The 26954-nt window shown below is 44.1% G+C and overlaps 1 protein-coding gene across 3 annotated transcripts in view; it reads left to right on the top strand.

Annotated features, from left to right (window-relative positions):
- Nucleotides 1–26954, top strand: part of LOC111252574 (uncharacterized) — a 65105-nt gene that overhangs the window by 31495 nt on the left and 6656 nt on the right. The window contains exons 2-6 of one of the 3 annotated variants that reach the window (XR_002674282.2): nucleotides 16504–16728; nucleotides 24616–24796; nucleotides 25066–25152; nucleotides 25337–25475; nucleotides 25704–26435. Coding sequence is in view for 2 of the 3 variants with exons in the window: in XM_022810724.2 (XP_022666459.1) it covers nucleotides 16504–16728; nucleotides 24616–24796; nucleotides 25066–25152; nucleotides 25337–25475; nucleotides 25704–26028 (957 nt within the window). In the remaining variant the exon portion in view is untranslated. The remainder of the gene's footprint in view (nucleotides 1–16503; nucleotides 16729–24615; nucleotides 24797–25065; nucleotides 25153–25336; nucleotides 25476–25703; nucleotides 26436–26954) is intronic. The other 2 variants (XM_022810724.2, XM_022810725.2) reach the window with 2 other exon arrangements.

Here is a 26954-nt window from a genome sequence, read left to right as displayed (position 1 = left end):
ACTGCTTCTGCAGTTATAACTGCTACCGCTTGTACAGCCAATGAGGGTCAGGCGGCGAGCTCGCGATTTCGTCGTTGCTTGGTCTGCCATTTGTTACATTGCTTTATATATATATAATAGATATGTATAATAGAATAGTATCGACTCTGGCGCTGCCGGTAGTAGTGGCGGCGGCAATAGCAGCTATCCAGTGCTCTGTAACATGGACGATTTTCTGAAAGCTGAGTGATACGCTTTTTACGATCATGTCACTAGTTAGCTAAGCAAACTAACTGGCACACAGCAGGAAATCATAGTTGGCTAGTCTGGAATTGCAAGTATAATAAATACGAACTGATGCTCGGTACCGTAGTGGTCGATTGAGTCACAGCCAGCCGTCGGTTTGTTCGTTCGTTTGTTCCTTTTCATGTTGTCGCTATTTACCGCTAGTCGCGCGACGGCGATCATGACGGTAGCAACGCCGATGCCGTGCCAGCTCAATCGAGAGCCAACCCAGCTTAGAGTCTTTTCTGTGGGTTGTCTGCTAGGGCTGGCTGGGTCTGGGCTACTCCGGCTCTGCTTTTGCTCTGTTACTCTGTTTTGCTGAAGCTTGGGCTTGCCTTGCCGGTGGGGAGGCATCTCTCTCCATTAGTTTGATTTATTATTATCCACGCCGGCTGACGGGGCCGGAGGCGCTGCTGCTGCTGCTGCTGCAGCCGATGGAGGCAGCAGCAACGATGACGACAATGGCGAAAACGACTTGGCCGACAACCGGCCACGGATACTGCTATGATTATAGCTGATTCTGGTGGTTATCGTCTCTGTGTGTACTATACAGCACCTCACGGCAGCACACGCTGAACCAGAGATGATCAGAGACAGAACCAAGCAGGCACACCGGGCTAGCCTGCAAAGGCGGCTGTGTCTGCACACAGTCATGCGGGCAGGCAGGCAGGCAGGCCTCCAGTTGGACACACATAGGCCGATCGGTCGGCCGGCGGTGAACACACTAGCAGCAAATAGGGAATCAGGCAAACACCAGCACCGGCAACTCGCCAGCGACTAGCCACATCGACGAAAAGGCTCAGAGGAGGGCTCGCGTCAGACTGCTGGCAGCGTAGTCTCTCGCTATTCCATGCAAATGCTGTCCTGCCATATTAGTACAAACTGAACCTGAACAACATAAAGAAAAAGCTATCTAGCCCTCTCACAGCGAGTGATATACGTCACTAGTTGGGGTGCCCTCGTCGTAGCATCAGATCAGGTCATAGCTTGGATACGCTACGTTCTCCTCATTCGCCGCTTCGTTACTAGTACTACTACCAACACCACTACAGCTGCTCGTTGTTATTGTTGTCGTCGTTTCCGTGGAAGGAGTAGGAGACAAAAAAGGGGAAGGGAAAGGAAAAGGAAAACGAGCAAACAACACGAAGCAAAGAATGAACGAACGGACGGTCCCATGAATGGGGCACAGCCGGATCAGGAGCAAAAAGAGACAAGACGTCTCGCCAAAACCTACTTGTTTCCTGCCCGAGATCGGAGGCGCTTTATGCTTCTTGGGACGCGCGGACTCGACATACTCGAAGAGATCATGAAAGACACCAGGAGAACGTACAAGGGGCGAGCGCAGGTCTCTATTAGAGTACGTAGTATTATAAATGCATTATGTGGCATACAGATTCACATACGCGCACGCAGTCGCAGATACTGGCTACGACATTCGTAATCCCTGTGTCCTGCTGAAGACAAGAAGCAACATGAAGAAAAGACCCCGAGCGAGTAGGGCTGCCAACGGAGAACGACGAACGTCAGAGATCAGAGGCAAACAGGCCAACCTCAGAACGAAAAACACAGTAAAGCAGAGGGAAAAGGAGACCCCACAATGGCTCTGAGGGTAAATGGGGCTAGGGACAGGTAGAATTAATGCGGCATCCTCGAGCTACTGCTGATGTTTATTGATCCTGGTTGTGTAGAAGTGAGAGCTGCCGGCACCAAGAGACTGAGGCTCAGCGGAAGGAGAGATACAATTTAAATCCAAAAAGAGGTTGTTTTCTTCACAAAGAAAATATAAGTAGAATTAGGTTTGAACAGATAAACTTGAAGAATTATGGGATAGCTAAGCTTCGAAGCTCTAAACAATGAGTAATAGTTCAGCATAGGCAACAAGCAAAGGCTCCAACGGCCATAAAAATAACCTGAAAGAGACAGAAAAGGGCAAGGTCTATCAGGGCACTTCAAATCCTGTTCGCAGCTGAGCAGACTCGACACACTAGTAATCAGGCCAAAACGTCATTCATTAAAGTATCGCACATTGGGATCAACTTACTAACAAACCTGTGTGTAAATAAATTCAGCTGTATAAGAAGGTTTGCGGAGAGAAACGAAATACCCCTTTTTAAAATAATCACTAACGTTTCATAACAATTGTAACGCAACCGCCCTTACCGCTCTTCGCTAGTTATATCATCATACTACAAAGCTCTATGTCTGTATGAACATATACAAAAAATGGTAAATACCCCTTAAAGATATTCTTTCGTTAGGAAGGTGGACAATGAAGCGAGCTAACAGCTCATCTGTGTTACTATCGATAATGAATTAGCACAGATTTAAACGGAAATCAGAGCCTCATCCTTAGATAAAAGAGCAACATACTGACTCTGACGGGGCTCGGTCATGAAACATTAATAGTGAAAACGAGAGAACTTCAACAAGCCACGATTTACTAGTATATTACAGGCTCGAAATGAACTTAGCTTCACTGAATATATGCTGGCCTACAACTACTCATATAAGTGTTTTTAGTTCAATAAGTTTCTGGTTTGACGTTCGAGTTAGCGCTCGCGTGCCAAACAAAAAATAGAGGACGTTGAACAGTTCCGCGCTCTTCGAAACAACTTACGAAAGCCTTTTAAAGATACTACGAAAATTTAATTTGGGCGAGAGGTAAAAAGTGTGTCAAGGCTTCACTTTCCATTTCGCTTCATATAGAACAATACACATTGTCAGTGGGGTTTAAATTAGCGATCCTTGGATCTTCTAGCCAGAGGTTAATTCTGCATTCACTCGCAATGTGATGCATACCTAACCTGAAGCAAAGTATAAGAAATGTTTATTTATTTATTACGATAATATAAGCTATATATAGAATACGTGGTGTAGTCTAAGGATCACAATAGTCCTACGCACCGCGAGACGTTTTTTTATTGAAGTACAATACATAGTGCATATGATATGTAAGGACAGCTTTGAACTCCGGTTTGGACAGCTTGTCAAGCTACAATTAGGGATTGTGTCTGTTCCGCTCAGAGATGTTATAAACTAGAATTACGTTACGTTACGTTACGTTACGTTATATTTAAAACGATACGTGATGCGAACTTAATCTTGCCCCTCGTGCCAGCCGCGGTCGTCACAGTATGTAGCGGACAGAAATGTTACAACCTGACATTGTTGTTGCATATTATCAGCATCAACAATACGTATCATCAGCGATGGCAAGTCGACACCGATAGCCAAAAGACCGGGGGAAAACAACAACAACAGGCCATTGTAGCTCTAGCAACTACGATAAATTAGTGGTAATTGCGTCTGCGATTCCGACGATAAACGAGCATAATTTAAGCAGCCGTCTAAAGTCGGCCCGTGTGTTGGTGCCTGCATCGGTCGTGTATATCCAAGTTCAGCTACGTTGCGCTAAGCATTGGCCGTCGGTCAGCCACAAAAAAAAATACTGGCCTACAGGAGCAAGTCTTGCGCCACACTCTCTCGTGGCTGGCGCAGATCACAGAAGTGCCGACTTGTTCTAGCTAGTTGTTACTAGCAGAAACAGAAACTCCGCCTTCCTTTCGACGCTGTCTCCCTGTTGGTCCGCTAGAGGAATATAACCTTAACAGCAACAGTCGGTCGTAAAGTCATCTACTACCCGCAGCTTATTATTATTACTCTCGTAACACCGCCAGTTTGGTGGCTTCGAGGTCGTGAAAAACGCAGCAGACGATGCTGTGACGACGGTACCGGCGAACTGCGCAAACCCGAGTTGAGTATACTTTTCACCGAGTTGAGATGTGTCAAGCAAAGTAAAGTATCTGTCTACATCCATGAGAGACACCTTAGAGGTGGACGAGACTAAAAGAGAAATGAAAATGCTTCCATCATTAGCGCTCATTGTGGCGTCTTTCTAGTTCGTTATACATATATATGCGCTATGGTGTGCATTGTCTGATATAAGAAAACGGCATCAGGGTGACTTACCAACTAGATTACGTTACCATCTTAAACTTCATTAAGTGTTTGCTTGAAAAATGGATTCGCTTACCTCTGGCATATATAAGTGTAGAAGCCAGAGATGTATCTAAGCTTCAACTCGATAAGTGTTATAAAAAAAAGAGCTACTTGTGAATCGGGCTTTTATTTGTTTAATACCGACATTTTATCTCACAGTTCAACCTGTGTTGCTGCTATGCTTGAATCGAAGATTATATAGAACATAGGTGAAACTGTCGCTGTTATTATGCCTTCATGATGTTCCTGTACAATGTATCTCAGGCAAAATGTCATAACAATGCCCTTATTATATCATGGTGTCCTGAATGAACAAATAATCATATTCAGTGACAGTGCTGCACGATAATGGTAAACTGTGTGAATCAATCCAGCAATGGCTTTGAGGAGTAACGTGATGAGACCTTATAACGAACGCCTATCGAAAGCCTGTGCTATCAAAAGCTTCAGCACCCTTTGAGGCTCTCTTATTAAAAATGATAGATTTTAGATAAATACCGGCTTTTCGCAAAGTAGTTGAAGGCTACACACGTTAATTCGATATACTTCGAAGGATACAGGTTCAAATTTGAGTGAAACTTCCACATAGTAATAATTATAAAGCTATTATTAAATTATATAGCATAAATGCTAATTATAGCTGGAACGTGTTTTTCCTGCCAGAGAATATCTGTCACACATTTCCCACCTAAAAAATGAATTCTCAGTTTACGAAGTTGGTCCGTTCATATGTTGACCTATTGTTAACATGTTGTCATATTCAGATCAGTAAAATGGGCCTGTACTAGGTTATTTTTCATGCATTCATTTAATCTTTTCTCAGCTACTTCGTGTCTTTTACCACAACTGAAATAACGCGGAGAAATTCTACGGTTAGCCACCAGGCGGATGGTCAAATGGAGCTCTCTGTCTGAATCAAATGTTATGGTGGGACGATGGAAATCTTTAGCGCGGAATCTCGCTTCCTTGCCGTGATGAAAGACAGGCAGGCGCGGTTAGCTGGCTGATTAGTTCGTCGGTTTTGTTGTACCCGCCGGCCGTCTTCCTCACTGCCAGCGATAAGAAGAACGCTCTCATTGATGAGTCCGTCGGAGTCTCATTTTCTTTATCAACTGGGTGCTGCCGCCGTTGTTACTCCTGCAACCCACGGGTCCATTCCCTTGATCCCTTACTACGGATCATGTCGTGGTCGACTTATACTATCATCGGTTGGTCTGCCAGCTTGACCTACTGGGCTGTTTTCCACGCGAGCAGCTAATACCCGTACTCTTTGCCTGTGCTCATTGGCCGCCATTGACAAGAGCAAAGTCGAACAGTAGAGAGCTGGTAGCTAACTCCCCGATCAGGCAATGCCATATAGACAGGCCCCTGACTGTCGACAATTGGACTATTTGCCTTGTCACCTATGGATAGCCTATAGTATTAGTACTTGTTGTTGATTGTGATGTGATGCTGACATCGTTATCGCCAGGTCCTAACCCCATACGGCCCTGTCCTTGAAGGCCCGTCGCCCCTTCTTGTGCCGTTTCCCTTGATCGGTTGCAGTCTTGAGGTAGCAATGGAAGCCAAGCTATAGGGCGATGCTGTGGTTTGGCCACCGAGAGGAACATATCAAAGCCGTAATTGGCGGCAGTGACTGGGGAGTGTGAATAAGTTGCTATTGACGCAAATCATTCTATTCCTAATAAAAATTGCCGTAACAGTAATCCGTTTGATGTGATGGTGCCATCTAATGGCGGTTCTAGACGAAAACATTGAAGAATTTGTGCATGTGCGTAGTAACGGTTGGAGCGATCGTGTGGTGCGATGGGAGAGAGCCAGGGCGGAAAAAGGTGGCGCGCAGTGGTCTCGAAGACCGAGAAAAAGCAACAAACGTTACTACATGTGTTCAGTAGAATCGAATCCTGCCAAACACTAATAGAATAATCACTTTAAGCACCCTACACCCCTTTCACATTGGCAGCCTGTCAAAAAACAGCTTTGCCTCGCTCCCCTTGTTTGAAACTCTCAACAGAAACAAACGTAGAATATTGAGGATAGTGCTAAACTTCACGCCGATGTTGTTGGAAGAAACAAGGACTACCCGCGCTGATTCAGTGGTAAGGTATTTGCCAAGGGATGCTCAGGCACACACAAAGGTGAGATGGACGTATGTTAGCTACCGGGGGTAGACATAAATGCTCGTCGTGCTTCAAGGACAGCCGTCGAATGTAATGATGCCATCTAACGGCAGTTTCGGACTTAAAATTTTTGAAGTATTTAATTTAAAAGCAGCAGCAGCAGCAGTGGTAGTAGCAGTAGTAGTAAAAGGCCTGTTTCGGTAGCTGGCACTTGACTGATGGCAGGCATCACTAGCATCTATATCTTCCATAGAAGCCGCTGTCTGCTGTTGAGCGCCGCTGCCCAGCGGTTGTTTTAAGTTGAGTGGTGGCCAACGAGTCGTCACTCGAGAGCAAATGACAGACCGAACGATCGACCGCGTGCGGTGATGGTGCACGAGTAATTTATGTCATTACCTAAATGGTGTTGTGTCTCCGCTTGGGCTACGATGGGGTGCCACTCAGGGAACTGAGCTGGCAGCATTCGCCGTCTGAGCTGCAGCAATCGAGAATCACAAAAGGGCTCCAAACAACCATCATAGTATGGTTAGTTCATATTCCTTTTCGTTCAGAGTGATTCTTATAGTCGCCGTGGCGTATAAAAGGCCACGAGACATAAAGGATAAGTGGGAGTACCGTACGCGGAATGAGATTTGTGAAGGTAGCTCACGGATCTTTGTTTTGAATGGGGCCCCCACCTCTTCGGGCCGAATCGTGATGATGTGATGAACTTGCAGCTACTGAGCGTTTAACGTATGTTATCTGCGTATCTGATCGAAGCGAAGATACCGTCGAAAAACTGAAAATCACCGGTGACTTGGACATAACCGGATATAACATGGCATCTTAAGAGACGAAAATTCAGGCAAAGGTAGCTTAATGGTACAATGTTACTACGAGTGTATCTCTAACACAATCTAAGCTGTATTTATCGTAACACAGTAGTTGAGAACTCTTATTTGAGAGCGTACCCATGGTCTATATAACGTCGATAGCTCAATTGTCATGTTTTTCATTAAAATAGGCATGCGTGTGCCGCAACGATTACGCGTCAGTTTGTAAGAACATCAAATGCCAATGTGTGCATACAAGCTGAAAAGGAAGAAAAAAACAGAATTTTTGACGGTAATCTTGAAAAACCGATTTCGCCCATAGATCTACTTACTGTGCATTTTCATAAACCTCACTAAAGTAACACACTTGTTGAATGTATATGTATATATATATATATATATATATATATATATATATATATACATAGCTGTTCCTATCACAGGCGGAATCCCGTATCACAGTTTAGACATGCCGCACAGTGTTTTGTCTATGGAAACAAACGGTATAACAACGGTTACGTATAAGGGACAAGCAATAATATAGAAGGTGTCAGTGTGAGTTTTCACAACAAGACGCATTTCTATATAAAGACAATAGTACTGATCTCAAATTCCCCCTGGACGGCTGAACGGTTTTCATCGCCGCGCAATACTCCGTTCTATTCCTGTCCGGACGTCTAGTTTCGATCGTTACCGTAGACTCGCTATTACTGCCCTAATCACCGCAAATACAGTCGTTGGATGTTAAGTTTTTAAGTCTTAACGTGCCGTAGCATCTTAAGGCAACTGGGTTATATTATTTAGCGTTAATTCGTTTGAACAAGGCGCTATGTCTCTTCTTCTCGATCTCGAAAGACGACGTACGGTAAGTTGAAATGATAGTGAACAGACGGCCAGCGGTGCTTACTTTCCATCTACGGTAATCACCCTCCAGAATTATCCAGCTGCAGCAGCAGCAGCAGCAGTTCTTCGGCTAAATTGGCAGCTGACGCTCGTTGTTGTCTGTGAAACACATTTCGAATGCAGCTGCTCTCCTTCGCATTCGTGACCCCGTGCGCTGCAAGGAATACTCTATAGGGGGTAGCATGCAGCCTTGAGACCCAGCCAGCCTCGCTCTGTATGACCGCCCATGCCGCCCCTATAACCCGGGTCGCCGTCGTCATCGTTTGTACCTATCATTCGTTTAGACGCAGTGCGGGTCGTAGTGACCCTCCAGAGCCGCGTGCGACTCATTCGTTCAACTGATTGCGTTAATTATTAAGCACTGCGGCATCCTCTATGGATGAAGAGTCTAATGGACGACGACAATGCTACTACCGACGCTGCGGCCGCTGCTGATGCCAATGGAACGAACACATCACGAGCCTCGAGCCACAGCAACAATGGCGACAGGAACAACAAACGCCCTGCAACAAGTGCAATCCAACAACTATTCTAGTTTGAACCGCAGGCTCGGTAAAAGGTATGGCTTTCTGTCATCGACAGCCTAAACAAGGCAGTCTGCAAGTACGTGGTCTTAGTATAATTTTAAGAATCAGCATCTGTCTGTGACGCTTCGGCCGTCATTAGTACAGCCATAGCAGCCGAAATGGATCAGATTATTAGCGCTATTGTTGTTGTTATTATTGATAGAACTCGTGCCGCTGCTACGGGCGTCATCCTTCTCACGACTGTCACAACATTCGTCGTCGTCGTCGCTACGGTCGGGCAAGCGTATACTGTTCCCTGATGTCAGTCTTGTGGTTCTACAATAGACTAGCAAAAAATGGACGAATATAATATACACCAAGCAATAACCTGACAGACCCGCCGCTACCTTCGCGCTCAACAATAATTATTACATTGTTATCAATAACACTGCGACGGCGGCATCAGTCGTGTCAACAACAGTGGCTACTCTGATTGCAGCCATAACTGAATCTGTTGCTTCACGACTTCACGATGTTACTTGGACGCGCGTAACCGTATCAGTACAAGTGATATCCAGCATCTAGTCGTATCAGACTGGGTCTGTGCGTGTCGATCTCGGCCGATGCTGTTGTAGTTGTTAAGGGTATTAATATTTCAAAATGCAATGGGCATAAGGCCGAAAGCCATTTACACGACCAACTATTCAAGTTTGAGTGAGAATAACTTGGTACACGGTAAAGAGCCGTACCGTTAATTGATAGATGATTACGCTCAAAGCCAAAATTGAACACCTTCTCAAACACAGCACGCGGGACAGGAAAACAAAGGTTTTCTATGCTTTTATAGATACGCTCGTTGTTGATTTATTTCTATAGTATGTGATAGGTGTCAAAAATTGTCGTTCAAATTACTTGTTTCGTACATATCGAAAGCAGATAAATAAAGGTTTTTTTTTTTCTTTTTCATTTTCAAATAAATTGCTCTGTGTTTTTGAGATACGTTACAAATGTTGCATGTATCTTCCGGCCGTGTTAAGCCACAGTGTTGTTGAGCCCGTTAATCGATTAGCAGGCGGTATTTACGCATGTATATTCCGGACAAGCTCAAATACGGATGGCTAAACTTCCCTAACAATCATCCCGCTGTCTGCTACAGACGTACATAAAAACCACTTTTAATACGTAATAGTATTAGCACTCGAAAGTGGGAAAGTCGCACAGTGACTTTATGGTCAATACTGGTGTACCTGGAGTTATCTCCACTTGCATAAGATAGATAGGGTATGAGGGGGCTAAACGGGCCAGAAATTATCTAGCCCAACCACCGAGAATACCCCCTGCCTTGGGAGAAAAACAGTTCGCCATCTGAACCCTTTTGTAGGTCGTAAGATTGCTGGAGTCTACAACGACTCAATCATTTACGAAAACGCAACAACTGCCAGACGCCGTTGCCACTGGTTCCGTATGATGAAGCCAGAAGATCAAGAGACGACCTCTATGAATCGCTTAGTCGGCCATTCAATTTAAGCTGGAGAGAGAGATGATATTTATCTTTTGAGAAAGGTTGTCTTGTTTTGGCTAGGGAAGATGATAGTCACTTAGTACCATGGTATAAACGAGCATTTCACTGCTATACAGAATTCTACGTAATTAATCGTGATTAGCCGGAACTTGGATCGATACTTCATTAGCGGGTATATTATATATTTTTTTTGTCAAATATTTGAAAATTTGTTAGGATGCCATAGACATAGCGTACATAAACGTTACAGGTACGCGCACTAGTTAGCCTGTTAGTAAGTTACGCGTTCCCATTTCTCTATCGAATCGGAGATCGACGGCATCTAGTCCTGTGTCTTATATATCTACAATGTCAACCAATAAACCAACGTTATAGTAAAAGCTTACTTGACTTACAAGCTAAATATAACAGTTCATACTGCCTTCAGTGGCTATAGTGTGGTGATCATTGCTTTCTTATACCTTAACAGTCGTTGGACTAAATGCAAAGAGGTGCATCAATTTTTAAGACCCTGCGAAGAAACCGTAGCAAAATGTGTTTATTTTCAGAAGAAACAAATCGGTAGCCTTATAACGATACGAGACTTTTTATATCAAATTATACTATTTCTTGGAACACACCTGCGTAGGCGTCTATGAAAACGCCAGGTCTGCTTAATAGGCCATATATATTACAATAGAAACTGTACCCCACCGCTAATGCCCATGGGCCACATTATGGCTCCTGTCTCTGCAGCAGAATATCGTTAGGCCATTATGAAAGATGCAACATACTGCCATGACCTCCTAGGCGAACACCTCCTTAAACCGCAAGGCAAGCCAACAACGAAAGGCTTGTGTTAATTCAATTTCTATATCGATTATTATCGAAGTTGTTTTTAAGGCCGGAAGTATTTCCTATGTCCGTTTCTATGAAGTTCTTGCGTAATATGGAAATTATATGTTTCTCATTACGACGATGCCACGGTCGTGTTTGTCTTGAAGATCCAGTTGGACGTGAAGCACGATTCGCGTCCCGTTTCCTGCTGAATATCAGAGCTATTCGGTCGTGATACTTATTAAACACATTTTAGCTTGGCTGAGGGGAGCTTGTTTGCCACCATGCAATTAGACATTATTTTATGGTGGGCATTCAGCTGCAGAAGCTTCGATGTATATTGACAGCGTAATCGTAACTATAGTAGTGAAAGTCGTAATATTTGAGGCCGACAGGACTGCCGCTGCTGCTGCTGCTGCCGCCGAGGAACGGCGGCGTCAATAAGAGTAACAGCGGTTTTATAGTCACTTATCAAATCCTAAATGACCGACAACAATCTATCTCATTCACCCGCTATCTCCGTCAACGCGGACAGATGTCAATGGCGACGCTCCGAAGTGGTGACATTTAAGAAGAAGATGATGATCGTTATGATGGCAGCGCAGATGGAGATGTAAGCCAGCCGACAAACAGTTGCAACCGGTGACGCATATGTGAACTGATATGAGTCTTCAGATGAAAGCGAAGATGAACGAGACCGAAAGCCTGAGCAGGCGATCGGTAATAGTCATCCTATTCATTTTCAACAGAGCGACCTTCCCTTTCCTACCCCTGATTTTCGAAACGTTATGTTGACACGGTTGAATAAAATTTTATTCCTTCGAATGTTTATCGCTGTTACCATCATCGTTTCCGTGGCGCTCGCGCTAAAATTGTCAATTGATCGGACGAACAAGCCGATTCTATATATATATATATATATATATATATATATATATATATATATATATATATATATATATAGGGCGGCAACAATAGGAAAGACAGATATGATTGCAGTAGAAAGCTGTGGAGTGGATACAACAATGGAACAGCATGAAGAGTTGAGGAAAAGGGATTTTCGTAAAAAAAGGTGAAGTGGAAAAAGAGACGACACAGGCTGCCAGCGGAGGAAATGAGGGAGCAGAGGTTATTTCGAGGGGTCCATAGCAGGAGATTCGATGGAGTTGCCTGAGACGAAAAGCGCATTGCACCCATTTCTCCAACGTTTCTGAAGGCTCAGCCCGGCCACTCGATGGCCCAAACGACGTCGGAGTTGAATAATGGTGGGACTGCAAAGAGGCTTTAATAGCGAGGGATAGATTACAAAGTCTAGGTGGGTGAAGAAATATGAACCTTTGTTAGAGTTGAAGTAAACGACCGAGATGGGAGTCCACCGGTGGAAAATGAGACGACGACGACGATGGCAATGATGATGATGATGAGAAGGGTGAAGTACGATGGCTGACGACCTTTAGCGGAAGCGTAAAAATGGCATAGGTTAATAATCGATAGCTAGACTAGTGCTCGCCGTCTAACGAAATCTGTCGTATAAGTGAAGACCGGTGCCGAAGAACTATCCAGAGCTAGATATATATTCTCATAGTAAGTGCATGTAGTAGTATACTTTTCTTGAAAAGTTTAGTATCTTCGGAGAGCAATTGAAATTATCCAATGGTACTGACAGTGCAGTATTATATACTGCTCGTTCCTTTAACTACGTATAATTACGACGTAATCGTAACTCTAGCCGTAAAAGTCGTAATATCAATAGTATTATCTATGTTTTTTTTTGTTATTACTTCTATCATCATTGTGTTCTCGAACAATATGCCAAGATTATGTTAACATATTCCGAAGGAGCTAACTGTCACATCTCCTATTGTATTTATATAATCACTGCAATAGTCGGTCCGTTTGAAGTGATCGTCTTTGATCAGTGGATCAGCGATAGTTGGTCGTTCGGCGGACGCCGAAATAGTACATAGCCTTGGAAAATCGTGCATCTTTTGATTGGCGTTTGTATTTTGTACATTTATATGAATGTAAAAAGCGTCCGTCTGTGTTCGAGGGCCGGCTTCACAAATCTACCAGAAACCAAATCCGTTGTAGATTAGCAGTGCAATCACCAGCTCGATGTCGTGCAACGAGAACACGTAAAATAATAGTAGTTAAAGTAGGCTTTTTATTGAGCCACGCCGATACCCAGAATTTCGAACAATTGCCGCTTGATTCATCCGAGCTGAGTAATAAAAATCGTCGTGAGAAAGAGATTGATCCGCAGCTTGTAGATGGCAGCAGGAGTTATGATAAAGTTCCAGCCGTTAACACTGGTCACTCGATGAAGAGAACATCTCAGAGGGGCTTAATAAAGTTGATCTTACTCGTCAATTGTGCCTTTACCTTAACAAGCTTCACCAATTCAATCAACTGAAGGAAGTAAAAGCAGAACTAACTTGTTCCGAGCTAAAGTCAGCGACAGGTAAATTGGTCGGAAAGAAATTCTAATGAAGGCCGTAGGCGTAAGATCGTTGTGTATAGATATTGGTCGTAATCTGCAAAAGTGAAAGTGAAACACGCATTCATTCCTTCCTTTGTTCCTCATTAAAAGGAAATTATTATCGTTGTGTTTTGCCAGCGCCCTTTTTTGCCCTGGCTTCCGTCCTTTCGACTCTGTTGCACATCGAACATTCACGTATCGGACGTCCTTTGTCATGACATATACGTAATTAGATATTTATTATGTAAAAATTGACAACAAGAGGAGAAGGAGGCGATTGATGGAAGGGACGTTTATCAGATAAGTTGACGGCGCCTGATCATCGCTTACCGCCCCGCTGCTCGTCGTCAACGGTTGCTCTATTTTAACGCGGTGATTATGCTTCTCTGTCGAATTATTCTGTCTCGTTCGTTCAGCCGACGGCAAGCAGAATGGCCGCCATCGCTGGACTTCGATGGCTGCGGTTTTTGTCTGTCTAGTGGTGTACCTGAACAGATGGATTAGGCAAAAACACATAGTCAGACGGACAGACTTACAGATAGATGAGGATGCGTATGTCGGCCCGTGTGTCCGTCCGCGTCCCGACGTTCGGTGCTTGGCCGCCGCCGCCGCCGGCATTTGCCCGTCCACGCTGGCCCTGCAAGCCAGCAACAACGACTATCTGCCGCTTATAAACTACAATCTATCCCACGATCCATCGCGTTGCCTTTTTGACTTGGTACGAGCGCAATCATGCGCCGTCATTGCCCGTCTGTGCGTCTAAGGACAATATGTTGCGGTTGTAATATCCGTCATCTCAGTATTGTTGTGACGCTAGTTCCAGCGCTGGTAGTTGCTCGCCAAAGTGCCACCGACACAGCCTTCTATTTGCTGGCGGTATTCCTGCGTGTTTTCGTCGTCGCCGTTGATCGAGCAGTCTGCGAGTAGTCTTTTTCCCTGAGTTCTTTCTGCGAAAGAAACAGCAATAACAGGCGAAGTAACGACGTCCACCGTCGCAGTAGCGGTCGCTGCCGCCCCTGTCATCGACTGCGCCTGGCACACGGCCAACTCCTGCTTTGGCAAGGCGTCTTTACCAAAGCCGTCGCTGTCGTCGTATTCGACGTCCGCTTCTGCTGCCAGCACTGCTACTGCTTAGCCATGGCTGTTCTGCGCTGAGCCTGCTGCCGTCCATATCAATTCTGTACTGTTCAGTGACTCAATGGCGTCTACCCATTGGTCGGCGCGTCGCTCATTCAGCCGCTTAGTCGTTCTATCGCCTACTTCGCTGTTGCGACTGTCGCTGCGGGCGAGGGAGCTTCTTCTAACATCTCTTCGTGCAATCGCTGCCGCCGCCGCCGCTCTTTCTCATGTTCATTGCATTCTATGCGACGGCGGCGTCATTGTCGGTGACAACACCAGCGCGCTACGGACAGAGGAACAGAGATGAGGTGCAGTGACGCAGCAGACACAGCAGAAAGAGAGCCAATTGTGGCTGCACGTGTGGTTGCCGTTGCCGTTGCTGCTGCTGCTGCTGCTGCTGCTGTTGTTGTTGTTTTTGTTTTTGTTGTTATCGTTATTGTCGTCGTCGTCGTCGTCGTCGTCGTCGTCGCCGTCGTCGTCGTCGTCGTCGTCGCCGGTGCTCCAACTGGAACTGTGAGTGCTCGCTCGTAAAGTTGATAATAGCAGCCTGCCCTCGCTATTTTCATCCGACTTCACTACTTACCCTGCCGTAAATAAGTTCAGCGTCAATAACGTAATGGGTATTACTAGTTAACGCTAAAATATGGTAAGGTTTCTTTTAATTATAACTCACGTCTCCTTATTTTATCGCATATACGTCTATAAAATAGCTGCGGTTCAACCTGGTTAGTCTGTGGTGCCCACAAGAGTTAGGATAAACCCTACACACTGCCAGTCAAGAGTGTAGCATAAGGCAAATGCCTTTTATCTGAAAGGAATCAATTTAACCGAACAAAATGTCGTAACCGCCTGCAACAATCAGGAAGTCATCATAGTTTAAAGCAGAAGCAGAACGAACACAAAGTTGTCGTGTAACTACGAAACAGGATTGTCAGTCGGATCTTTAACAAATATGAGTTTCTTCACCAATTAGGGTACCGGCGCCTAACAATTAATTATTCTCTTCAAAATTCAAAAGAAAAAAAAAGAAAAAATTCACAAAACTAATTATCGTAAGGCCAAACAATGGATTTACTTTATAGATATATCCGAGCGTTTATCTCATCATAAAATCCCAACTTTTCCGTAGAAATGTCCCAATTATGCGTTCAAACACTTTGCCATGCGATTCATGCCATTAGAATTCATTGCTACATTCTAGCAGTCACCTTTGGTAGGAACGCACTTTCCAATCTATAAGTTGAATTAAGTTACCAATCAAGTATCTAAATATTTGAGATCCACATTATATCCAGTCCCGTATCAACTCTACATTGTAGATAGAGTAGAGTAGTACTTCTAAAACCTATAAACACTGTTCCCTAAACGTCTAAGTTGTCCCAAGTTATATCGTAATATGGATTGCTCGTTTATCGTATAGAGATCGACTAAGCGTGATAATGCACCGACATTGGCCAAATAATGCCACTAATAGTGCCTATATTTCTTGGGTCTTTTCTTTGGGCATTTGGGTAGATGAGTTCAGGAAGTATTCTACGTAAACCGAAGATAGATTGTATCTACGAAGCGGTTTATTGTTAGAAGTCATATGCGAATTAAGCCTGTAAGTGCGTAGTACTTTGAAGTTGGTTAGGAACTCGTCCACCTCATCACTCGCTTCTTCCGGACGCCTTGTTGCCTTTCCATACAAATAGATACAATCCTTTCAATATGCTAAAAAACATGGAACACCGTATATAGTAGAATAAACGCGACAGGAACAACGAGCCGTTGACGCGCTGTGCTGTTATGTCACGAACGTTAACGCAATGCTAGATAAACTACGAGTGATATTGCAAATACAAATGAACCATCGTTAAGTGAACAACGTCTGTCAGATCAACATCTCTAACACAACAGATCGTGCTATTGGGAAATTAGTTATTACTTCTACAATCTTCAGCAGTTGACTAACATCCCCTAGACCATATTGCAGCGTCCTCACCTTCAACACCCGTCGTGTCACCTGGGCAAAACGTCTCTCCTGCGCCAACGGTGTCCCCACTGAGTCGCGACTACGTTTCAGGGGTCACATCCCCAGAGACCTCACCCACTCCGCCCATGGCTTCGAGCCGGGGGACACCCGACTCGGAACATCCCGTAATTTATCCCTGGATGAAGAAGGCACACAGTGGACAGTCTGCGCAAGGTAATTGTTCCTTTTCATATTTACATACACACCTGCATTTATCCAGATACGTCCTGTTCTACTTGATATTCTGATGAAAACGCTTCTCACAACTGTTGAATGCACGCAGGCCGAGCTTTTGCCAAATATCGATACTATGTGACGTTGAAATTATATCAGAAGTACAATGGTAATTTGTTTTTTCAATTTGGTGATCTTGTTTCGAATTGTTTAATACGCAGATCAGATCAGATCAGATGAGTGACGGCCGTGTTACAGTAAGACTTTAATTAAATATAGGCCGAGCGTACGTACGATCATCCGCTCCGACTCATAGAACACTCATCAAGATTTTCAAAAAACATTGACAATGACGATAGATTTACGGTTCATGCCGTGTAAAACAATGAGCGCTTTTTTTCTATCACCATAGAATATCATTTCTAGAAGAATTTCATAGAACTTCTAGAAGTTTAAGCAACAATAAAAAAGTCATCCTAATAAATGACCATTGCGGCTATCCAGTTCTATCACTCGGCTAGAGAGGGTCGGTGATAGGCCAGTGGGTGGCAGGGCGTTCTTGGGGGCACGTTGTGGTTTAGATTCGAACCCGGGCATAGACAGGCACATGGTTTGTTGCGTGCTGCGAGCGAGCCAGCCGTCCGTCCCTCCATCCGTCTGATGGAACGCCTAAAGGCGATACCGGACTCGAGACTATCTTCAGAATGTGCTATGAGCAAGTAATTATCAAAGTTATAATAATGAGATCCGGCAGAGTAACCAAATGAGTATTGTTATCTGAGAAGCTGATGCCGATTCTAAGCACCTGCTCAACCAGGAATTATTGAATAACAAAACCCATATCCTAAATCAGCTGTTGTCGTCGTTGATGTCGTCCTTAAACAACATGGCTCATTGAAGGGATGCGGACTTTGCTTGACAATTTACGTGACCAAAATATACGTGCCAGGCAATTTCTGAGTATTTTCCTGTTTTTTATCGTTTACGGATTCGAACTGATTACAAGGTAATCAATTCGTCTGTCATCTTCGTCACTAGTTTGTTTTTTGGGCGACCTGGGCGTACCCACTGGAATGAGTCTGGAGCTAAATCATTGGATATATATCCGTCTTTACAATATTCCACTGATTTTTAATTAAATATTTCGTAAAGCCTACGCAGATTTACGTGCGTCACAGTTTTCGGCGCTCCGATTGTAACGGCACGATTTTCGTCCAGAATAGAGATCAAAATGTACCTGTTCAAAAAATTCTCCGCATGTTAAAGGTGTTTCGTGTATTCCAACACTGCAGTAGTTGAGGTACGGCATGTATATGTGTGTGTATGCGTAGATTTCGGTGATCAAACATCATCAACCTTTTCCTTATTACAAATGCTTACTGAAACCGTGGCTTTATTTTATTACTATCGTTGCTAAAAGCAATAACTGCTTGATTAAACAAATAATGTTAAAAATAAATTATTACTAATCGCAAGCTGATGACTGTACACGCGTCGTTCCGCTTTAATATACAAAACAAATGTAAGCGACACGACGCCGACTCAGATCAGGCGTTTTGCCAAAGGCTCGATTTGTATTAGCTATCAGTATGGCTATACTGCAATGGACGATTTCGATCCTTCGGGTCGATCAGCGTCCGCACTAACCTCCATATATACACATCACGCCTTCTCCCTCTGTTTCCATCCCCCAGCGACGTCACACTGTCAGTGTGGCATCGCTGGGGGATCACACGCCGAATTCGATAAGTGTCGTTGAAATGTAGTACATAGGGTAGACCCCCGGCCCGCCCTCGTGGACTAGGAATCAGGGGATCTACTGTCATATCGACAGGCGCACGAGACTGCAGCAAAACCTTTACAAAATACGTCCAAAATATGTCTGCAGAAGCCGGACTAGTGTACCAAAGTAGTGCCAACTTCATGCATTTTCTGTTAACTAATATAACGGTTTTGAACGAGAGCTTCCACGACGTAACTACAACTTAATGCTATTAGCTATTCCAAGTTAGAAGGTGCACGCTAGTAAGTTTAGAACGTGACGCTTGTATAATTTTTGTCGGCAAGAAATCAGCTATTTTTGGCTGGCTAACGTTGCTAAGTCAAGATAACGACATCTTTCTTGAATTGATGCCATTGATAATTACACTAATTTGAAAATGGCCGTGTACGCGGAATCGCTCGAGCGCCTTTATTCGCTACATAAACAAACGCGATCTGGGCAAAATGTATAACGCTAAATCGGTCATGACATGATTATTTATCATTAACCCATTTGAGTTCTAACAACATGTTGTCAGCTATCAGACCCAACGACAGATTTCAGACATGTTTGCATTGATACTCATATATAGTGGATATCCATTGTATAGCACAAAAATGTTTCACGACAACTGAGATTCTCATTATCAAGGTTCAAAAACAGGCTCCCATAGGAAACATAAATAGCCGCTTTGCAAGCTAATCATTCAAAGGAAACAACGCTAGTGTTCCGTTATATTATATAATAAGTGGCCAGAGGATAGAATCTATCGAATGGACTTCGTTTCACAAATCACTGAGACATCCATACTTGTGAGCAACATAAATATTCTCTCCAAGAGTGATTATAAGAAGTGAGCGTTTGAAAATAAACCTTGTATCTCATGCCTTGTGTTAGGAGGGGTATTGCATGTAACGTACGTATGCACGCATTGTCTTTGTTTTGAACATGGCTTTGTCGACTAGACATAAAACGAGGTACTCACACAGAGAACGTCTTACGCATAACGTCTACTTGTTGTTACCTTCCGTAGGATCCTTGTGTGATTTTTTTTTGCTTCACGAAAAATTGACGTCTAGAGTGCAGGGCATTTTTCTCTAAAGACTACAATAGAATAACTTTATCTGCAAGCGGTTTCTATCAAAACTTCTATAGTACTCCACGTAGCTGTAGAGAAAATTGCCCCGGCTTTGAGAGAGATTTTGCAGCTATTTAATACTACTGTTATTACTGAACTACGTTCTGAACACATATTTGGTCTACTGTGTACATAGGAAAAAAATCTATCGCCCCCTGGATGTACCAAATGCACGGAAAACATTACGGCAATGTGTGTCATCGGAAGCGTATCCGTTAACGCGTAAGCAGAATTTAAACGCTATCGTGAGAAGGCACCAACAGACAGAGTCAACGTGACAATGTTGGAGCCCGAAGTTAGTAACGATTGCATTGGTCTCGCGTTGATTAATTCTATATAATCGTACCTATTACACATTTAAACTTTAAGATACCGTTACGTTCTGTTAAAACGACAGCGATAACAGAGAGGCCGTGGTCTATTGGCGGACAGTTCATATATGGGGAAAACCATTTTTATAAAGATTGCCCTTGACCAGAAAGTGGGTTCGACGATCAAAAGTAGCTTTATATAGGCGAAATTAATGAGCGGCCCAACGTTTCTTCTCTTAGTTGGAACATATCAAACGAAGTAGAAATAAGACGGGCTACTAGTGACATCGTCTAGCCTGTTGTAGAACTAACCAATTTAACACACTGACGCAAAGCTACACGGACTTGAAACACTGATTTAACACTGCCTCTTTTTACTTCGAGCGCTGTACATCGGACAGATAGTGTCCTACGAAGACCTAAATGAGCTTTCCAAACCTAGTGGAAAGTACCGTTATGGAATATGCTACCAGAAAAAGAAACGGTTAGCCGTTCACTCAAGCGCGAATATTTTCGTACAGCTACGGTAAGAAGTTGTTCTAATTAGTACAAAATGGCGGTATTTTTATTGTTAATATTATTAAGTGTTTCATTGTAAATAATTGCACGGCCGTCGATGTTCCGCTGTATGCTAGACAATGAGGTTTCTTTTTTTCGCTTTAGCTTACAACAATGGCGGTCTCCTTCTCCTGAAAAAATGACTGATGGATTCTCCGTGTATACAACATTAATAATCGTTACTAGTCACCAGTGTCATTTGGCTGGATGATCTGATACTATGACGCAGTATACCTGAATGGTTTCAGGTCGAGATAACCTAAGGTGCTTTTCACCCTTTTAATGTCCGCATTAGATAGAACGATTGTTGTTGTTGTTATTAAAATTTTTTTTTTTTTTAATAACACTGATAATAGACTGACAAGGAACTAAAGTTTTTTAATGACGAGAGAAAACTTTTAGACTGTGCAGAATAGAACTTTTCTAGTTTCTCAGACAGGTTCAAGAGAATGAGATTGAAACGGTATAAGGTAATTTGCACGTAATACTTTCGATTCGTAGTGTAACTGAGCTATGAAGTTTATGCTAAAACATATTATCTATGAAATTCATTAAAAAATATTTTTAACAAACAGCCCATCTTTTCTGAAGCCATTGTACAAAACGGAGTTAGCTGTTATGAGTGGAGGACGTACAGGTGATTTCTCCGTCAACTTGTCCGATTAATTGTGCTTCATGCTTGTTTCATGTGCTATACATCCTTTTTGAGCAAACAAAAATATGTCCAATTCGCTTGATTAAATCAGAGCTACTACTACAGCTCAAACTGTCTGAGGTATTCTACGTTTTATTTCACTGTACCTCTATCTTTGGGTCTATTTCTCGATAACACCTATCTTCTAAGATGGTTCGCAGATTCATGCTTGGCAAACGTTAAAAACGAGCTTTTGGTATATATTTGCACTCAGGCTACTTCCTGAGGCTGTTCCCAAACCGGTTGGCTGAATATATAAATTCCATATATATATATATATAGATAAGAATTCCACAACACATATGTATGTAGCAAGTTCTGCGCGCACTCTCGGCAGTAATGTGGGCGCATGGCATCTTTGGACATCGATAGTGTATGTGTCTTCTATGACATTTTCTTTAGCGATAGCGTCTGTATATCATCGCTTGTCCGTTTCAGCCAGTCAACGGATCTCGCTAGCGCTGGCTGCGCTCATATTATCGCGTAATCGGCACACTAACTCAGTATACAGTGTACAATCATCTACATGGAACGTACATAACCTGTTATTGGACGGATTTGCCAATGCATGATGTGTGTTGATATGACATTGAAGTGAAATATCCGTTGCGGAAGGGATTTGGCTCGGCTCTGTGGGAATTGCTAGTTATACGTTTCGCATCGGTCTGCTGCATAGGCGTATACTGAACATCCATGAAAATAAGTGAAATAAACGAATCCGCTAAAGTTAAGCGTTGTTTGCGGGTCTAGCAACGTTCTTAGTGCTTCCTATGATGGTGATCGTGTTGAACAGAGTACTGTCTGCCTGCTATTCACCCAGTCAGAGCGCTTTGACGCCAGAGCATCGACATCGGCTACGACAGAGCATCGTCATTTCGTCACTACACCGCGTATCGCCTCGTTGTACGTATGTGAGCGCCTATGCTGCTGCCAGACGACAGACATAGCGCCGCCACCCCCATCGAAAGCAAGGAGGGCCGAACCAAGGCATCGTACAAATATATATATATTTATATATATATATATACGCGCTTGCTGTTGGTGGTCCAGCACCGCCAGTTCTCTTGCTAAATCTGCGACTAGTACAACCGTTGCGTTCTCCGTGGCGACTGGCCGCCGGCCGGGTACAAAGCTGAACTTGGCGAAGAGCAGCGCCGTGTCGGCCCGGCTTGGCCAGCTATCATCTGGCTATCTGGGCTTGGGGCTCTAGGTTCATCGATTGGTCGGTCTGTCTCGCGGAGTTTTTTCTGTCAGAACAGCGCCCCATTGCCGCCGACACCAGCACGCCGCTGCAGACGAAGCAAGCAAACAGGGCGGCGGCGGCGGCGGCGGCGGCGGCGGCGGCGGCAGCGGCCGAGGACGGGTCGAGGAGAAACGGAAGATGACGGCCAGTCAGCCAGCCAACCAACGGTCGGCTAAGCTTTCTCGAGAGCGGCCGCGGCGCCAGCGGCCGGTCGGTTACATATATACGCATGTATATATATCACTGTTCTCTCGCTAGCAGCGAGCGAGGCACCGCCCCACGTCGAACGCCGCTCACTTTCTTGCTCGGGCTTCTTTTACCCGTTGCTCGGTGCGTTCGTGGGCTCAGCCGAGCTATTCGGTGGGGTTTGTGCTAGTGGGCTTGAGCCCGGCTTGCCTGCTGGTACACAATCCAGCTTGTGCTGCCTCCAGCCTGTGTCTGTCGGCCTGACCCGACAATACACCTACGAAAGCCTGAAGCCTATCAAACAAAACCCAACAGAGCCGTATACACTCATCAGCAGCAAGCAAAACACGACCCGATGCTGCCAACGAACGATAGCTACTACCCTCACCCGCCTTTTTCTTCTTCTACTATCTCTCTTTCTACCTTATACCCGAAATCTGTGGGATCGCTCTGCGACCAAAAACGACCGCAGCGCCAGCGACGCGACACGGCTGAAAGCCGAAGCTACTGCTGACGAAGGTCTGATGCTAAACAGGAGCTGCGCGGCCGGCAGGCCATATCGAGCAAGAGGGCGCAGAGGACCCCGCTTGCTTTCTTGTCGCGGATCAGGGAAAGATGAAAAGTAAAACGAGAGTGAAGAGTCCATGATTTTGGACAGTTCTCGAGGGTCCGAACGGTATTGTCTACAATGATGAAGACGAAAATGGCGATTATGGTGGTGAGCAAGGAAAAAATGCCATTCGTTAGGGTAAAGGAATTTTTCTTGCGAGATTCCTCTTCACACCATCACTATCTGTGTTGGACACCAATAATATACAGAGACAAAGCGAGAGAAAAATATATCGTAGCAACAGCACTGCCCTGATACGATGTCGACGAATAAGAAAGACTGGCCTATGTTGTTGAAAACTCATTCGTTTGCCTTTTTATAATAATTGCAAACTTCAGGTTAGGCTCTGCTATCCGATAGTTCAATATAAGCATGCTATTCATTTTTCTGTGAACACGATGTTGAGTGGCAGGTTGTCAAACTGGCTTCACAATAAATAGGTACAAGATGCTTAACTAACACCAGAGGTCCCTGTGTGCTCTAAGAAAAGTTTAAATAAAGCACATTATTTAGGACTACATTAGGCTCTATTTCTAAACCTTACTATCGTTACGATCTTTGCTCATATTAATCTAGCGGATTATACAGCAAAAGGAGATTTACAAAGCCCCTTGCTATAGCCGCCTCCTGTTCTTCTTCCTTCCGGCAAGAACACGTTTATAGCTTGCTTGCGCTCAAAAAGCCACCGATTTACTTGCAACTGTGCGAACTTAATCCTTAGAAGTACTTTAATTATTTCGGTTTTTTTTACAAACCCCTTCTGTGTAGTACATTACGATTTGTGTCATTTCCACAAGCTTATGTGATGGTACTTACGCAATTCAAGTTCAGCGGTTGCGTTAAAATGATCCATGAAGGTTCCACATTCCAATTTGAGTTAACTTAAGCATGCTACGAATCTGTGTCTCTCCCACATAGTGTCAGTATTATGGAATGTTAACATCATCTGTGGGTAATGAAAACGACATTACTGCAGTGATTAAGGGATTAACAATGCTGACCTGCGACGCGATAATTAGTCTTATCAAGGGTGACAAAGTCCTGTCGACAAAATAGAATAAACGCAAACAATACTGAAGAATCGCGCCATTTTCTTTCTGGCTCCCTCATTTCGTTACCGTCTGCTAACCGTTTTAAAATCAGCTGTTTTATTTAAAAAAAGAAAGTGTGTTTGTCCTCCAAAAAAAGAGATAAACTCACCGACCAATACGCGTGTTTCCTGATAAGTCTGCGGACCAAGGAAGTTTCAACCCGGCAAAACTACGTGTAGCGTCCAGGGACCTCCATGCACTACTCGATTCGAGTGGCTGTTTATATAAATAAACAACCAATATCGGATTAGCTCTAAATTAAGACTGTTTCCGTACGTACGTTTACTTTTACAGACTCTCGTTCCGTTGATGACTGGACGGGAGACCCGTATCCGGATCCACAGATGCGGGGCTTTGCCTGTGGAGCAGCAGCCGATCATGGAGCCTTCGGCAACATCATGGAACCCAAGAGACAACGGACCGCCTACACCCGCCATCAGATACTCGAATTAGAGAAAGAATTTCATTTCAACAGGTATATAGCAATGCTCTTCTAAAGTAAAGATGTAAACCCACCTATTTACAAAGAACATTTCGTCCAACCAGTTAACCTGTGAACGCGATTCGTATTGTTATGAAAGCCCTTAAAGATATCCTAACCACTATTTTAACGGAAAAAAGATAGTAAAAAAAAAAAAGAAAAACATTATCTGATTAGGCAAAACTAAATTCAGCAATCAAGCAGAGAACCATGTGCTATGTTTGTTGTATGAACTGACATACCGCTAATGATCTGATTTTCAGATATCTAACGAGACGACGCAGGATCGAGATCGCGCATAGTCTGTGCCTGACCGAACGCCAGATAAAAATCTGGTTTCAGAATCGGAGGCGAGTGTGCAAAAGGAGACCTCTCCCGCTCTTTATATCGACCATTATAGCGCATAATATTAGAAAGTGATTAATGGAAGCTACATTATAGGTGGATTAGTTGTAAACCTTTACAAATTAGTTCATATTGCCAACAGTCGACGACAAATGCTTCTCACTCACTGCGATGGCATTTCTTTTACAGGATGAAATGGAAAAAGGACAATAAACTGCCAAATACTAAAAATGTTAAGAAGAAGCAAAATCAGCAGAACAGCAGCCAAAGTAACAGTAACAATGGACAAGCGAACTCTCAGTCGCAGGCGAACAATCAACCTCGGCCGGTAAGTTAAAAACTTACACTTTTCAGTAAAAACGTTTCTGCAGGATGCCAGTTTTTCAAGCAGTTGCTCGTGTTTAGCTGTCGGTAGATGATTTAATTGGAGTGCCGTAAGTGAACAGACAATGACACTGAGGAAAATGCGCTGACAATAGAATATGCAAGTTTTTGCCAATACACTCTAGAATCTAAGCAATGTCCTGACTGTTTATCTTTTTTGGACGCATTTCAGGGGCAGACGGTGACGGTGCCTTCTGGACCAGGACACGTTGTTTTGGCAGAAGGGCCTGGACCGGGCTCACAGCACCCGGGTCTACTCAACCCATCAGGGACACCTCCGTTGGCCGCGTTAACGGGTCCTGTTGGCGCTGGAACACCTGGCCTTCCTCCAGGACTATCTGCCGCCGGCCTCTCCGGTGGCTTACCAGGCGGCCTGTCGGGGGGTCTGCCCTCTGGATTGGGTCCAGGGGGACCGGCGCCATACCTCTACCCGCCTTACCCAGGTGCTGCGCCACCACAACATCTACAACCAGGCACCCCACAGGCCACTCGGCCTAGTGAGTACGGACACCCACCCCCCGATCACCTTCAGCCGCTTGCCGCCGAGTCGTGTGCGCGCTGACGAAATGGTCATTGCAGCAAACGACAGCTGGCCGATGTGGGTGGCACAGATGAGTCCTGATAGGACCAGAAGTGACTGGGTCCTCGTTGATTAGGCCTGCAGTATGCGCGGCACAACACTCTGAGACAGAGTAAAAATAAAGAGCGATTGTAAAAAAGGAAATTAAGAAAAATACAGAAAAACTGGAGCAACTAGCTGTAACATGTTGCTTATGGTACGAAGTATTTAGTGCAACAATAACATGAACAACTGTTATGGCACATGAGGAGCCAGTCAGGTCAACCAGAGAGCGGTTCGTCCCAAAAAGGCCCCCGCCCGCCTTACGGCTGAATTCATTAATCTGTAAGCGAAAATTGTTTGTGCTAATGACTTGGCAGTATAATCGCATGTGGCTCAATACAGGAACAGTTTTTAGAGGTATTCTATTTGTGCAAACTTTATTGCCTGTTAACCAGTCATATTAATCATGACTATTTGCCATCAGCACTCCATTTGCCGCCTAGCATCTGTTCTGCTAAATTAAGATGCCGAAGATCCATTTCTCTTTGGACCTTTTTGTTAACGTTTCCTAAGGCAAAGACGTTCAGATGCTGATCGTCGCTATCGTCCGACAACATTGCACACACTACGACATTATGATCGTATCCGTAACCAGCGGAAAATGTTTTACCTCTGCTAAAGTCTACACAGTGTTTTCAGAATGTTATCTGAATTTTACCAAGTTTGTGTAAATCTGTGTTTGCATGCTTTGACGATCACTTTGCACCCTTCTCATGTCCGCTAATCTATCTGGTTGCCGTGGTTCAATATTAACCTGTACAAAGGAAATCAGGCAAAGTAGAGGGCCTAATTATTTACAAG

This window comes from Varroa destructor, unplaced genomic scaffold (assembly GCF_002443255.2).
Source record: "Varroa destructor unplaced genomic scaffold, Vdes_3.0 BEIS01000006.1, whole genome shotgun sequence".
NCBI lineage: Eukaryota > Metazoa > Arthropoda > Arachnida > Mesostigmata > Varroidae > Varroa > Varroa destructor.
Note: the sequence above shows the minus strand (reverse complement) of the source record. Positions and strands in the feature narration are given on the sequence as shown.